The sequence below is a fragment of the Rhagoletis pomonella genome, unplaced genomic scaffold (assembly GCF_013731165.1).
Source record: "Rhagoletis pomonella isolate Grant_MI unplaced genomic scaffold, Rhpom_1.0 Rhpom_scaffold_00009, whole genome shotgun sequence".
Classification (NCBI taxonomy): domain Eukaryota; kingdom Metazoa; phylum Arthropoda; class Insecta; order Diptera; family Tephritidae; genus Rhagoletis; species Rhagoletis pomonella.
This window is the reverse complement of record NW_023458563.1, coordinates 18,172,414-18,188,902: the sequence shown is the minus strand read 5'-3', so window position 1 is coordinate 18,188,902 and position 16,489 is coordinate 18,172,414. Positions and strand designations below refer to the sequence as shown.

Below are 16,489 nucleotides of genomic sequence, written 5' to 3'. Positions count from 1 at the left end.
TCGCGGCCTAACTTCACTTCCCAAAATAAATTATTTCCGCGCGGCCTTATTTCATTTTTTGATCGCGGCCTAATTTCAGTTGGCAAAATGAATTATGCCCGCGCGGGCTAATTCAATTTTTTGATTGTTTTTGATTGGCAGAATTAAATTTCCGCATCAAATCACAAATAAATTTAATTTTTCATTTGATCGACGAATCAAACCAAAAAATAAAGGAAGGTGTTATCTGCAAAAGGTGTTCCGCGACCCTCTTCTTCGGCAACACAGAAAGGAGGGTTATTATCCCTATGCGCGGCCGAAGGGTGCCTACGCAGAAAGGTGTTTCTGCAAAAGGTAGTCAGCTCCTCTTCTTCGGCAACACAGAAAGGAGAATTCTACTTTGTGTGGGTTATAATCCCTAAGCGCGGCCGAAGGCCGCCTACGCAGAATGGTGTTCTCTGCAAAAGATGTTCAGCCCGTTTTCTTCGGCAACACAGAAAGGAGAATTCTACTTATAATCCCTAAGCGCGGCCGAAGGCCGCCTACTCCGAAAGGTGTTCTATATGGGGATGGAATTTTGACCGCGTGAATTAAGTCCGCTTTTTTATTTGCTCGGCGGCCTAATAAAATTTTTTGATCGTGGTGTAACTTCACTTGCCAAAATGAATTATTTCTGCGCGGTCTAATTTCATTTTTTGATCGGGGCCTTATTTCACTTGTCAAAGTGAATTATACCCGTGCGGTCTAATTTCATTTTTTGATCGCGTCCTAATTTCGCTTGGCAAAATGAATTATGACCGCGCGGCCTAATTTCCTTTTTGGATCGCGGTCTTAATACACGTGGCCATAATTCACGGAGTCCATGTATACATAGTCAGAAAGGGCTGAGCGTGCAGACGAGCGTGCTAGTGTTCTTTAGCTTTCAGAAGGTGTCGGGTTCGAATGCCGCCAGGCGCTTCCTTCTTTTATTTTTTCGAGCCATGAAAAAGCAGCCAGAATGGAAAGCCTATTGAACGAAAAATTCAATAAGAAAAATTTCAAAAACTTAACTGTTTCAAAACTATTTTTGATTCTTGCTCGATATGTACTAAGTAATTAAATAAATAAATACAAATTTTTATTGGGAGCGGGAGCGGAGCTAAGAGCGGAGCTCGGAGCGAAATAAAATACCGGAGCGGAGCTAGAGCGGAGCGATGAAAAAAAACTTTTGCTCCGAAGCCCTGAAAACAATTTATAAATCTCTCACTCTTTATAAATAAAAAATACTAATTGTTGTTTTTTGATGCAACCAATATTTATCGAGTTATGATGTGATAAACAATGAGGTTGTTCACGCTTGCCTGGTTACTAGGTTATCTGGTTAAAAATTATTATTGTGTAGTGTATTTTATTGAATAAAATATATAACCACATAACCACATAAGCTGATAACCAGGCAAGCGTGAACAACCTCAATGGCTTATGGCGAGACACCCAAAATTTTGGATGTGTACCGCAGATGATATAACGTGAGCTGTATGAGCTTTACAATGACATGGACATAATGCAGCGAATCAAAACATAACGGCTACAATTGCTTGGTCATGTCGTACGAATGTAAGAGGAGGCACAAGTAATTGAGTCGAGAGGGCTGATTATCAGCGTTGCCGTTTTGATCCAATTGGACCAAACTTGGTAGCTTAATTTTCGTTTGGTAGTTTGGTTGGTTTGATGATGCTTTTTGTAGGCAAAAATGGTGTGAAAATGCAACCAAGTTTAGGTTAGGTTAGGTAAGCGGGCTGCCTCCGCATGTGGAGGCACACTTGGACTCGATTAAGCTGTCCGTTGTGATGCTCTTAGAGGGAGAGGGGAAAAAAGGGATGCAGGGAGGGTAGGGGAAAGAGGGAGGAAGCTATGGAAGAAAGACGACACCTATGGCTTTTTGCCGGAGAAACGCTCAGTGCTCACAACGAAGCTCTTCAGTGGACTGATGTCCACTCCCCAGAGCTCATCGGGAGTGCGAAAAAAGTGCGACCCAAGGTGCTTAAACCTTAGGCTCGCAAAGGCGGGGCACCAGAGCAGCAGATGTTGAGATGATTCCACCTCATAATCCTCCATGCAGCTGGTGCAGTAAGGGTTATCCGCAACATTCAGCCTTACCAATCACACAGTGACCAGTAAGCACTCCCACCAATAGTGAGAGATGCAGCTTGCTTAGTCTCAAGAGCTCCCCAGACCGCCCCCGGTCCACCCGTGGCCAGAAAGACTTTGTCACCTTGCACTCCAAGGTCTTCGCCCAGCGCTCGCTGAGCTGACTAAACGCCCATCTGTCCAGAAGCAGACCACACGAGGTCAGGGGAGCCCCAGACCCTCCCTATCCGAAAGTAATTCCTCGAGGGTTCCCTGTTTTGCAAGCTTGCAGTTGCCAGTGATTTCGATGTGGCCTGGAACCCAAATAAGCTTAATAGCAAAGTAAACAAACGCTTTCGATAGGGAAGTCAAACACTCCCTCACCGTGGTCTGTCCGAGTCGGTAGGAACCCGAAGTCTCTTAGAATTCTGGAGTGCCCATAGCTTGAGGTGAACTTCAAGCCCACCCCTCTTAGCCTTACTGCGGTACGCGGAGCGGCAACCCAGCCAGCTTTATCTATGTAGAAAATCACAAAATACGAGATTAACATACATACACTAACACAAACACATTTCATTTACATTCAACTTACTCACTCTCACCTAACACGATATAAGACACAGCCTTACTAGGTATAACATAATTGTAATTAGTCTTAAGAGTTTAGTTCACTATTAAACGCCACTATAACCGCATCTTTGGTACTTTATTCCGATCCGGGCTCTTAATTTTACACATGGTACCGAAACCCGGGAGCGGGCAATTAGTTTAAAATAGCGAATTTCAGTAAACTATACCGGGTGTGCATTTTATAGTGAGCTCTAGGAAAAACAACGACGATATTCTTTAAAACAATAAATTTACATAAAACACGAGCAACCGTGGTAACGAATATTGAAGTGCCATTGTAAGGTGAAAAATGGAATCGGTCCATCGGGCTACTTGTCGTGGTCAGCTAACAAAGCTTATTAATCAAGCTACTGAGTACTTGGAAAACACAGACTTTTCCAAATGAAGTGAAAAACAAACATTGCTTGAAAACGTGGGGACTCTCTTGCACAGGTTAAGGAATGCGCATGAAAATTTAAAAAAGGCGGACGTAGCCATGAGAAAAATAATAAAACAGGAGGATATGGAGAAGGAATGCGAGTCAGTGCTAGACTATGACGACAAGGCGATCACAATTATTGCAAAGTTGCAATCGCGCGAAAAGAGTTTAGCAGGCCGACTTGAGCATACTGTGTGAAAAACTCAAAGCGTCGTTTACGTAGACGATTTTATATTCAGCGAACCAAGCACAGAAGCAGCAATGCATGTTGCTAAACAAGCTCAAACCGTGATGGAAGCTGCGAAATTTAACTTAAGAAAATGGAACTCTAACGACGTGGACGTAAGGCGAGAGGTTTCTACAGAGGAAGTAGGCATAGCAGAGCAAAAAATTCTTGGGTTGGCATGGTGCACTGTAAACGACAAAATTTCCGTAGATGTAAAATCTTGTAATGATTATATCCAAACACTACGAGCTACAAAACGTAACGTTTTAAAAGCAATGGCCAAAATTTACGACCCGTTGGGGCTATTGGGCCCATTCACGGTTAGAATAAAAATTCGACTGCAAGAAGTTTGGCGTCAAAAGAAAGAATGGGATGTCATAATGGATGGCGAAACTCAGAGTGCATTTTCACAGTGGCAAGAAGAGCTTGCATTACTAGAAACTTTCTGTGTTGATCGATGTTTGTCAGCAGGCAGTGAATCGATATTGGAATTGCACATCTTTTCTGATGCGAGCCCGAAGGCGTATGGAGCAGTGGCTTATTGTCGACAAATAATGCCAACCGGACGAATTCTCACTAATATTGTGTGCTCAAAAAATCGAGTAAGCCCAATTTCCGAAAATAATAAGGAAGTAGAATTAACGTTACCTAAATTGGAGTTAACAGCAGCTTTGATGGCAGCAAGATTGAAGAAACCCTTGTAAAAAGCTTGTGCGTTAAAATATCCGCAGTTTATTTGTGGACGGATTCAAGTATTGCATTAAACTGGATAAATGGCTGTGGGCGAAAACCTAAACCGTATATAAAGGCAAGAGTAACAGAAATTAAACAAATGTCGAACATATATGATTGGCATCATTGTTTCGGCAAGCTTAATCCAGCGGATTTGCTGACCAGAGGTATAAAGGCGAAAAATCTGCTTGAGTCCAATATTTGGAAGTTCGGGCCAAGCTGGCTTCGAGAAAATGAAGAAAACTGGCCAGCGAAGCTTGAAATTCATAGATCATCAGTTTTGAATACTGCCAATCACATCGAGCGAAATAAGCTAGTAATTGCACCAATTACTACCATTGAAAATTATAGCAGTCTAAAAAAGCTTTTAAGAGTAACTGCATACGCATTTCGTTTTGTAAAACGTTCTAAGAGAAAGTCGACTAACCAACAGTTAAGCAATCGAAAGTATATACAATATTGTGAAGTCGATGAAATAACGTTTGAAGAACTACAAAAAGCCGAGATGTACTGGATCGAACACACGCAGCGAAATTTTTACAGCAAAGAGTACGAAATATTATCGAACGGACAACAAGTTAATCACTCATCAAAAATATCGTCGTTAAACCCCTATCTGACAGATGGTATACTGCGGTTAAATAGTCGTTTTCCTAAATATGAGCAAAGCGTTTCAAAACGAGATCCAATAATTTTGCCGAAGAGGTCTCATTTAAGTGTGCTGCTGATATTAGAAGCTCATCAATCAACTTTTCATGGTGGTGTAAACGCCGTTCTAGCACAGCTTCGAAATCGTTTTTGGGTCATTCAGGCGAGGCAAGTAATTAAGACAATCCTGCGCAAGTGTGTGATTTGTCAGCGTCTCCATGGAAAAAGTGCTTCTGAGCCATGGACAGTACTACCAACCAAGCGAATAATGACTTCGAGGCCTTTCGAGACAACCCGAGTGGATTTCGCTGGGCCGTTGTATGTTAACGGCAACAATGACCAAGGACACAAGGTGTACATTATGCTGTTTACATGTGCAGCTGTACGAGCTGTACATCTTGAGTTAGTGCCAGATATTACGTCGCTGACGCAGTCTTGGTATTTGCAGCAGTCATTGCTTAAACGTTACTTAAAGCGGTGGCACAAGGATTATCTTAACCAGCTTCGATCCATACACCATTGCAAGAACGGGCCAAGTCGTAGTATTAATGAAGATGACATAGTATTCGTGTATGATGAGCTCAAATCAAGACTTTTGTGGAAAATTGGTATCGTCAAAGCTACATGGGCAGAGACGGCCGCATAAGAGCATGTGATGTGGAACTGGCAAATAAGCAAATTTTAAGGCGGTCTGTGCAGCATTTGTATCCGCTCGAGATTGCAACAACATTTCCCGGGGCCCAGGATGTAGAAAATCACAAACTACGAGATTAACATACATTCACTAACACAAACACATTTCATTTACATTTAACTTACTCACTCTCACCTAACACGATATAAGACACAGCCTTGCTAGGTATAACATAATTGTAATTAGTCTTAAGAGTTTAGTTCACTATTAAACGCCACTATAACCGCATCTTTGGTACTTTATTCCGATCCGGGCTCTTAATTTTACACAATCTATAGGCACAAAATTTAACATGGCATTAAGCGCAACAGTAGGTGTTGTTCGAAGTGCCCCACTGATTCCAATTAACGCACCTCTTTGCACCTTCTCCAGCTGCTTGACGATGTAGGCCTTGTCGAGTGCGTTCCACCAGACGAGTACCCCATATAATAAGATTGGCTAGATAATAGTTTCATAAAGCCAATGCGCTACCTTCGGCGAAAGGCCCCAGCGCTTGCCAATGGCCCCTCTGCAAGAATACAGTGCTACTGTAGCCTTCTTGACTCTTTCCTCCACGTTAGGCTTCCAGGAAATCTTACTGTCAAGGATCAAGCCCAAGTACTTCACCCTATCAGAGAGCCTTATAGGAAGACCACCCATTGAGGGAAGACGGCAATTCGGTATCTTATACCTCCTAGTAAAGAAAACAAGCTCCGTTTTGCTGGGATTTACACCCAGCCCGCAGCTAAAAGCCCAGTTCTCAACCAAGCCCTGCATAAGATAAAACAGTGTTTCTGGAAACTTTCCTTTTGTTATCAATAGTACATCACCGGCATAGGCAACCACCCGACAGCCACTTCTTTCCAGAGACACCAGCAGGTAATTGATTACAACGACCCAAAGCATCGGCGAGAGAGCTCCCCCTTGCGGGGTACCTCAACTCACACTCCTCCGGATAGAAGCCCTGCCCCACTCTGTCGCGACAGTTCTATTGTAAAGCAATCCGTAAATAAACCTGACAAGGTCGGCTCCGACTCCTAGCTTATTTAGGGAGTTAACTACAGCCTCAGGCAAAACATTGTTAAATGCCCCCTCGATATCAAGGAAGGCACCGACGGAAAATTCCTTCTGCGAGAATGATTGCTCAATATTTTCAACGACCGTGTGTAAGGCCGTTTCGACAGACTTGCCCTTGCAATAAGCATGCTGATCCAAGGAAGGGCGCTCCCTGAGGATCCCGCTCCTTAAATGCAGATCAATCAGCCTCTCCAGCGTCTTCAAAAGAAACGAGGAGAGACTTATCGGCCTGAAATTCCTGGGTGATACATGAGAGGCTTTACCCGCCTTGGGAATGAACACCACTCTGACCACCCTCGAAGGGACCGGAACATGACCCTTAGCCAAACAGCCCTCGAAAATGGGCATCAACCAGCGGCACGACACTTCTGCAGACTTGTGCAGTTGGGCCGGTATTAAGCCATCGGGGCCCGGGTCCTTAAAGGGCAGGAACGAGCTAATGGCCCACAGAAGGCGATCCACGGTTAGGATTTCCGAGACATTCCACGACGTCCTCTTCGCTTTCCTAATCTCGGACTTATACATCCCAAGCCCAATCTTATACAGTGCCCAGTCGGAGGCTAATTTTCTCTTCCTGGCCCTATTGAAAAGGCCTCTGCTCGAAGCCGTAAGATCGGAGAGCTCCTCCGACCACCAGAGCGGTTTTATCTTACCTTTGTGGTAACTCAGGGGACAAGACATATCAATGGCCCTTTTACTTGAAGTGGTGAACACACCAATTAATTCGTCAATTTCGGTTTCAGTCCAGGTCCCGCCTCTTACGGGCGCAACCGGAAGCATTTCCTGCAGACTTCTGTAGTATGAGTCCCAGTTGGTTCTCCTCAGATTCCTGTAAGTTCGTGCTTAGGACGCGCTTCGTCCAAAGCAAATTGTATGTACCGATGATCGGAGAAGGAGTGGTCACTAAGGACTCTCCAGCCAGATATACGGGACATTATAGCAGAAGAGGCCAGCGTGATATCTAAAACCTCTTCTCTACTTGCCGTTACAAAAGTGGGGTCGCCCCCTGTTACATATACATAAATTTTCATTTAGAGTAAAGTTAAAGAGTGACTCACCTCTAGTGTTGATGTCAGAGCTGCCCCAAATCGTATGATGGGAATTCGCGTCAGACCCAATAACAACGCGACCCTCCTGCGTCTAGCTTCTGCCACCGCATTCCTTATTAGCGCGGAGGTGGCTGCACCCCGTCTTCGCGCGCCATATAAGCGGAGATCAACCAGAGTTCTCCGGTTGCATCCTCCAGGCTCACCGTCACAATGTCACCATCGCTGAAAGAGGCAGAATAAAAGCATTAAGTTCCTTCCTGATGAGCATGCAGGATCGAGGTCTACCTGCGTCCCGCTGCACCGCCAGTCTATAGTCCCTCGTCCCGATACCAGTAACCTTATTGCAGCTGCTCAGCCACGGCTCCTGGATCAGGACTACATCAACTCCACCTTGCTCAAGGCGGATTAAGAGGTTGGCTGACCCCGCCTTAGAGTGCTGAAGATTGATCTGAAGAATATTCATCCTCCGAAATCCTCTCCAGCACCCCTCCGCAGGCGCCATTCCCATCGGACGCAAGGAGCACTTCCTCCTCCACCCTGTCGAACAGCGGGCCCCCAGATGAAGGAGGGCCAGCAATACTGTCACTGTCCGGCATGACAGATTCTACCTCCATACCTACGGGGACATTCTCCGGATTCGTGTTTACGCCAGCCAGCGCAACCGAAACAGGCTTGTCATCTCCCCAGGAGTCAGTCTGGTAGACCTTCATGACTACCTTCTCGAGGCCATAGTAAATTACTCCCGGTTTTTCGGCGGGAGGCTTGAGATATTCCGTATTCAGCAGCATCAGCGCTTGCCGGGAGTCACCGTCGGAACTCTCAAACTGGATTGCCTTCCAGTTGTGCGCTGGAAGGTCCGGGTTGCAGTAGCGGAAGATATCTTCCACCTCCCTCAGCGTGGAAGGTGCTGAGGGAAGCCAGACCCGAGCACGCGGACGCGAGCGAAGTTCCCCCTTGACCACAATCTCGAGTATGGCTCCCTTCCACACCTCCACGACCAACGCCTCTGCCGCCCTGTAGAGCGAGGCCGACTGCTCGTCGGCGCAGACCACCTTCTTAAACATACCCTGGTGCCACCCAGCACTCTCGCACCGCGGCGCTGGCCCCGGGTTTTCCCTGACCACCCTCCTGAAAACTCTTGATAAGGCTGACGACACCTTCCTCCAGTCTTCCCTGGCGATGGCCCCGTCCTCCTTACCTCGATCCATAACGCCCAGAGTGATAGAGCCCGCCTGTTTAGCGATCTCGCTAAAGAGCTTAGGCGTCCCTCCCGCTCTGGGCTTCTTGGAGAGGGCGGTTTCCCCCTCCTGCGATCTCTGCCGCTTGACAGGGTCAATACGGGATGCGCTCGCATCCACAGAAAGACCCTCACCACAGTCCTCCTGGCCGTCGCTTAGCACCCCCCCTGGCCCACTCGAGCGATCGCGCGGTCTGCTCAGATAGCTGCGCAGGACCCTGCTCGCCGTAGCGCTCCAGGGTCTTGGTAGCCCAGCGACGGTCATCGCGTGCTTTCCTGGCCGGCCCAGCGTGCCGTTTAGGCCTGACGGGGGGATTTCCCCCAGATTAAGCCACAAGTCCTTGGCTGGTACCGGCCACACTGTCTATTGCCCTTACGTCCTGAGCCGCAGTCGATTGCATCTGCGGCCCCGCCTCCGTCCTGCATGCAGGCGAATTCGCCCGCGCCCCTAACCCCGAGTCTAGGTGCGGTGGGTTCCCAACGACACCACCACAGACAAGTGCAGACGAGGGGGTCGGCTCCGATCTCTTACTGCACCCTGTAGCAGCAGCTGCCCCACCCTGCCCACGAGTCGATTCCGCCTCGTTTAAAGAGGACCGGAAGAGATGGATCGGTTTCGAATCCCCTCCACCACTCGAAGTTTTGTCAGTAGAACTGCGTTTTTGGTTTTGTTTTTGTTTTTGATTTTGTTTTTGATTTTGTTTTTGTTTGTTTGTGTTCATCTTGTTCGTACGACAACCTGCCCAACGAGGCAGGCGCAGTGGTCTAGTTCATAAAAAGGGGAATTCAAGTGGTCCAAAACGGCAGCACCCCATGCCGCAGCAAGGCCACCGTTACTCCCTGAGGCGGCCCGGTGTCAGGAAGGCGCCGGTAAAATACAGCCGGTCTGGTAAACCCCCTGGCTGCAAACCTTCCAATGGGCACGGTGTCGCTTAACACCCTGGACTAGGGGGTCGGCAGTTCTTGGTCATCGCTTACAAGCAGACCGAACCATAGGAAATGGAGTACATTCGCACAGTACCCGGAGGTAGAGACACGTTTACACTACCACCCGATGATAAGGTCTGGTCGTGATTTGACTAAGCCCCCGCACCAACGGCAAGGTGCCTGACCTAGCGGAGGCAATGACGAGTACTAAAATTTGTTCGCATTACTGCCAGCAAAAAAACCGAAAACTGAACCGTAAAGGAAACAAAAGTCGATGAAATGCGGATTGTTGTCCTTTAACCGATTCCATTTTCAGATACTTTAACCACTGAAGTATGCGACAGAAACGTACACATGTTCTGAAAATTACCGAAAATTGTTTTGAAACGGATCCGTTTTTGTCTGTTGCTTTTTCATAATTCGAAAAAAGATAAATTAAGGAAATCTTCTGAAAGCTAACAAATACTAGCACACTATTCGCACACTCAGCCACTTCCGCTTGAAAAAGTAAAATACAGTTATTGCTTTCAAATAACGTCATCATATTCGAATGTTTTCCAGATACGAAAATGAAGGAAAACTGTATCGTTTTCTGTTTTTTTTCTGGGTACGAAAATCGCACTGTTTTTTGAACGATTTTGAATGCGTGAATTATCGAAAACTGTAGTCGTTTTCTGTGCGTTTCCGGATACGAAAAATGTAAGAGACTGCACTGTCAGCAAAACTTACGTTTCTTTGCTGGCTGGGTTACTTTGCGTTTCCACGTTCAAAAATTGATTTCATTTCGGTCACACGTAAGAGTTATCACAAGTATGAGCTTTCTCACTTCCCAAAGCCATGGTCGATCAGCTGTTGAAATTTAACGAAAAATTGCCTATCTTAACAGAAAGATTTTAATTTTTACTGCTAATTTGTGTGGCTAAAAAATCTGTGAATTCAAGAAATTTCGTTTTAATGATGGAAAAATGTTTTATAGTTGGGAAACTGATTTCCTAGGTATTTTGTTACATAAAAATATTCTCAAGTGGCAACACTGCCGATTAGTTGCTAAAATTGCTAATAATGCCTTTTTTCTTATTTCGTAGAGAAACATGGGGAAAAATATACAATATAACTTTAGTAATGAGAATTAAATTTCTTAAATATTTTTTAAAATCGAGCTCACTTTGCGAAAGCCTTTTAGGGGTGTCTAAGAAAGCAAACAGAGGAAACTCCTTAGACTCGATGATCGGTTTACTAACCAAGTACTGTAGGGCGGAATCCGCCAATTTAATTTGGATATAAGCGCTCAGTTTAGGGCAGCATAAATTCTGAGTTTTTCCCTTGTGAGTAGGTTTAACTAACTTTCGATGTCCTTAAGTTTAAAGGAAGTTAAACATATAGGTTTACATGATTTAGGAACGGTTGCCAGATTTAAGATTAAGTCAGACGGATACCTTCTGCCATTTACACGGGATGTACTCTCAAGTATAACCAGTCCAAAATAGACAAACCGGGTGATCGATGATATCAGTGCTTTTTTGAATTTATGATTTAAAGATGCCATGATCGCCTGCAGCTTAGGATGGTTCGAAGAACCCTGCATTCCACCGTGCCTTTCTTTATCAGAGATAGACCCGACGTCTCACTCTGGGAAATTTTTGTTGCGGGAACTGTTTTTGTTAGTAAAGGAGCCATATTGTCTTCTTCGGAGTTATATTTAATTGGAGGTCTCCCTTAAACGCAAGAGCTTCTATATATTGTCGCTGCCAAGCCTGAATGAATAGGATAAAAAATGCAAAACATATTACATAGATATTTGAATGCTATCATACTGAAAGCGCTTGAATATAGCTGTTAGTTCTAGCTCTTATACCTGTTGTAAACAATATATACATACAAATATATATACAGGCACATAAAGAGAGTCGTTTAATTTTTACTTTGTTTATTTCTTTTAAGGTCTCTGTTGCACTACTACTGCACAGGATACTTCGCGCCAGTAATCACTGACGTTGATGCCGTTGCAATTACTGCCAACTTCGTTGTCGAAGCATGATCTCACCGAATCCATCGAACTGCAGTGAAAGCGATCATCATCTACACCACCATGTGCATCACACAGCAACCGCCGCATCTCAAACTGGTGGCCACAGTGGCAGCAGCAGAGGACGCATCGTAAGCAGCAGTAATGTGTGCGGCGCGCGCTGTAAGTCAATGCTTGGCTATCAGCCGCAGCTGCAGATGGTTAACGATAACGATGTCGTGGCTGGAAATAGCTGCAGCGATACTGGCTCAACAGGTGGCCGGTACAGTCCGCACCCGAACGAGATGTTTCTACACCACCATGGCAAACTATCGATTCAGCCGATCACGGGATACGATGACGCAACGAATTGCTGTCTGCCACCGCCATCTCCAGCTCCAAACAACGATAGATACATAATGGGAGTTGCGTCACCGAAAAGTGCACAGATATGTGGTGCAAATGGTAATGTAAGTTGCCTGGAAATGCACGCAACATACGCTAATTACGATAGCGCCGAAGGCAATAGCAGCGCTAACGGAAACGCACAGTCGCAACAAGCAAATATACAGCAGCATCATCAACATCAACAGCAACCTCAGCATATTCATTACGCCGCGCAATCACTATCATCTTCTACATCAACATCACCGCTGGCTGCTAATAGTGGTTGTGTCACAAACTTCACGCAAAAGTACGTAAGCAGCATGCAACAGTGTTCAATTTCACCGAATACGCGGTTTCGCTTGTCGGATCGATATCGTGAGGTGCCTACACCCAAATCACTGGTGTTGAATAACCCATCCAGCGTTGGCAGCCAAAACGCGTATGCATCTGCTACAGGCGCAGTCACATCACAGCCTTCCAGTGCCGCACGATACGTTACTTCCGCACACTTTTTGACACAAAGTACGCCGCTGGTGGCAAGCGACACATACACTTACCTTTCATCGACAGTGCACACGCCAGTCAAGCGGTACGTACCGACCCCTCCACCGCCCAACGAACTATACACTGACATATCGATGCAGCCACCACCACCACAAACACCACAAACCCTAAGCAAATGCGGAACCAACAGCAACGTAGTCGGCGTAAACGGTACCGGCGGTCACACAACGCAACATGTCAACACATTGCCCTATCGCTTTCGAATGAAATGCTGCACCAATGATCCGCACAATCCAGCTGTGACGCAGACAACCAATTTAAATACCTCGCCCTTGACCCATAATCTCGAACATCGACCACTCTCCGTAACCGACTATTACGCCACTTCACCTCGGACGCGACCAACCTATGGAAATAGTAGTCACAGCGGTCGCAGTGGCCATAACAGTAGCGCTTGTTATAGTGGTAATACAAACGTTATGGTAAACTCGAAATGCACTTCTGCGATAGGCAAAGATTCTTCCATACTCATCTTGCACGATCAACAAATGCAAACAACTGGTCATTCGGCGTCTACTAAGGTTAATGGCACTGGTTCATGCCTTTCTTCATCGACCTTGGCGGGCTCTGTTGCTGGTTCGGTGTCAGGTAGGTCGTCTACTGCATCACCGACAACTGTCCCTGGCAACAACTGTAACGGCATGTATGTGGTAGGAGTCAGCCGGTTGAATACGACGAGTTCTGCACGCGCAAATAATACAAATGTGATAAGTGATTACATTCAACGGACGCCAAGCATTGAATACATAAATGCGACTGCAACGGCTGTCGGCCCGATTGGCGGTCGTATTTCCACACCCGTTACACAAATAGAAGGCAACTCCGGAAATGGAGCTAACAGCAGCAGCATGAATTCCAATGCGGGCGCAGCCACGACTTGCTTGCATTGCAACACAGTACGCCGCACAACGGGCGTACACCAAACGACACAAACAACGGGGCCCATCAGTCCCATACCACTACAACAGATGATGGATGTCATTAGCACCGGCGCTGTTGGTGGTATGAATAATTGCAACGGCGGTTTCCTACAGAATGTTCTAGACCATGCGTCACTTACATTGACACCATCTACCAGTGAGTCACATATATCCCCTCTCTCGCCATCGGTGGCTGGTGCACATAGTTCACACATTCCATTTCCGAGCAAAATGGATGATGGTAGCATTGGGGGTGGGGTCGAACATCTGCAACAGCAACAGATCGAGCAAATATACATTGCGCAAAAGTCACAGAAACAGCAACCGAAAAATGTCATAACCCAGGGCACAGTCACAGAACATGTTGGAGTGGTTAGCGGCAACCTAGGCAGTATAGGCGGCCCCCAGCAACAACATAAAGCCGTGGGGGGAAGTCGTTCGTTCAATCATCAGCAGCTAATGCAGTCAATGCAGCAACAAGTTATGCATCAGCCACAGCAGTCGTCGCCATTACAACAACCCCTAATGCAGCAACAGCAGAAAATGCAGCGTTTTTCGCGTAAGAAACGTTTCAGCCAGTATATACGCAAAGAGATAGCGCGCTTCTTTGGCGTAGATGCCAGCTCGGAAGCTGAAGAGTTTGCTATTTGGCAAGGCCGTCAACGACGTCTCGCTCTCCGTCGCTTTGGTGCGCTGAAGACCGACAGCGAGCTGCATGCGGAAATGAGCAATAACAATTCCGGCGAAGCAAATAACCGTGTGAACTGCTATGGTGGCTCCGGTGGTACAAGCCAACAGTACCATCAACATCACCATCATCATTCGGAACGACCTGATATTTTACCCGCTCACGATACGGAAGACAATGAATTGGCAATCGAATACTCGACACGCCGACGGCATTTCTTGTATGCCGACTTTCAAATAGGTGATCATATTGAGCGCAAAGCGACCGTAGCTACCATGATAATGTCGAGCCTAACATTTATTGTTCATACCTTAAATAGGCGGCAGACGCGTAACTGTCGGCAGTGGTCTCGCAGCTTTGCGCCAGCTCACATAAATAATATTAATGGTATCGACAACTCAGGTGACGCTTTCGAATGCCTTTCAGCGTTGCAAGACGACGAAGTGTTTTTCGACTCGGCTGGCACTGAGCAAGCCGTGGGCGGTGGGAACTTAAACGGCAACAACAACAGCAATAGTGCAGCTGGCATCTCCCTGCCGCAATCGCTGGTCACGGGCGGCTTTATGAGGACCGGCGGATCCACTATGATAGCTAATAGCGGTGCGAAAGTGATTGAGCATCATCGACAGATATACATGGGTGAACGCGTGCACGGTTGGCGCACTTCTTCTGTAATAGGCGGCAGCTCGCATGCGACCACAAATAATGAGCAAGTAACTGCATCAGCACAAGCATCAAACAGCGGTGGCGGAGTCAGCATTAGCGTTGGCTTAGGCGGGCAGCAGCTGAGCAATGTCTGTAGTATGGCTGGTAGCTCACAGCAGACAAAGAAGTCAGCGATCGCCGGTCAGATTACTGCATCATCACTGCCAAATGTACATTCCACGAACGGGACACGTGGCTATCGAATTTCGGCGCAGCTGCTCGATGGAGTACTAGAGAACTCCCGACGCCCGATTCAGCGTAAGGTGAAATTATTTTCTGTTACCGATCTCGACGATCGTGCCGATCACCGGCCATTTTTTACTTACTGGATTAATACAGTGCAGATTTTGGTGCTATTATTGTCACTTATATGTTACGGTATCGGACCTATCGGCATTGGGGTCGAACAGAAAACTGGTCAGGTGTTGGTCACCAGCCTTAGCTTGCAAACAGTGCAGCACACAGAACAGCGAAATGTTTGGATTGGGCCCAGGAACAATGATTTGGTGCATATGGGTGCGAAGTTTGCCACCTGCATGCGCAGTGATGTTCGCATCATTGATGTACTGTTGAAGACGCGGCGCCAAGAACGTGAAACAGCTTGCTGTATTCGAAATGATGATTCTGGATGTGTACAAAGTTCACAAGCGGACTGCTCCGTGCGCGGACTTTTCCCAACCGTGAGTGATACATACTTTAATAAACATTCTTAGGAATAAGGAATTTGTATGGGCCCTTGCTTATTCCTATATAATTACAGAAATCTATATCGACTTGGAAGAAATGGTCACCTGGAGAATCGGGACCAGGCGGTCGTATATCCGGTTCGGTTTGTGGTCTGGATCCAAAGTATTGTGATGCACCAGCATCCATAGCGCCATACGAATGGCCAGACGATATCACGAAATGGCCCATCTGCCGAAAAACGAATTCTTTTTCACAACGTTTTCGCTACAAAGATCACACCGCAGAGCATATGGTGTGTGAGGTGATAGGCCATCCGTGTTGCACTGGAGTCTATGGAGAATGCCGCATTACCACCCGTGAATATTGTGATTTCGTCAATGGATATTTCCACGAAGAGGCTTCGCTGTGTTCGCAGGTATGTTAAAACAATTTGCAATCTCAGGATGCCAGGGATTTATTCTAAAATCGTTAAACAACTCGGTAAATGGGAAAGTGTTTAAATAAAGTTTTTTTGGACGTCTGTAGCTCCAACTGATTTATAATAAGTGAGAAGTAGTTCGGCTGAGGCCACTTTACTAGAGTGGAGGTTTATTTGCAAGACGCACCCGGGCTAGTATTCTTATAGGATGTAGTTGTAACCGACAACACTGCTCCTTCCATCACTTCTAATGGTTTTGAATGCTCCCCTCTAAGTTGGAGAGTAAACATAGCCTAGGGTATACCTTAAAACGCAGAGTTGAAAATTACAATGCTGCAAACCCATTATTTTTATTTTCGGCGAGTTGAATCAAAATGCGAAATTTCAGATATGTTGAAATAAAGTTTGGT

At 46.2% G+C, this 16,489-nt stretch overlaps 1 protein-coding gene across 1 annotated transcript in view; it reads left to right on the top strand.

The window, feature by feature from the left end:
- LOC118745612 (inactive rhomboid protein 1-like) overlaps nt 1–16,127 on the top strand; it is a 124,688-nt gene extending 108,561 nt beyond the window's left edge. The window contains exons 2-3 of the mRNA XM_036479123.1: nt 11,647–15,654; nt 15,735–16,127. Coding sequence (XP_036335016.1) covers nt 11,740–15,654; nt 15,735–16,085 — 4,266 coding nt within the window. The 5' untranslated portion in view covers nt 11,647–11,739 and the 3' untranslated portion in view covers nt 16,086–16,127. The remainder of the gene's footprint in view (nt 1–11,646; nt 15,655–15,734) is intronic.
- The last annotated feature ends 362 nt before the right edge of the window (nt 16,128–16,489 follow it).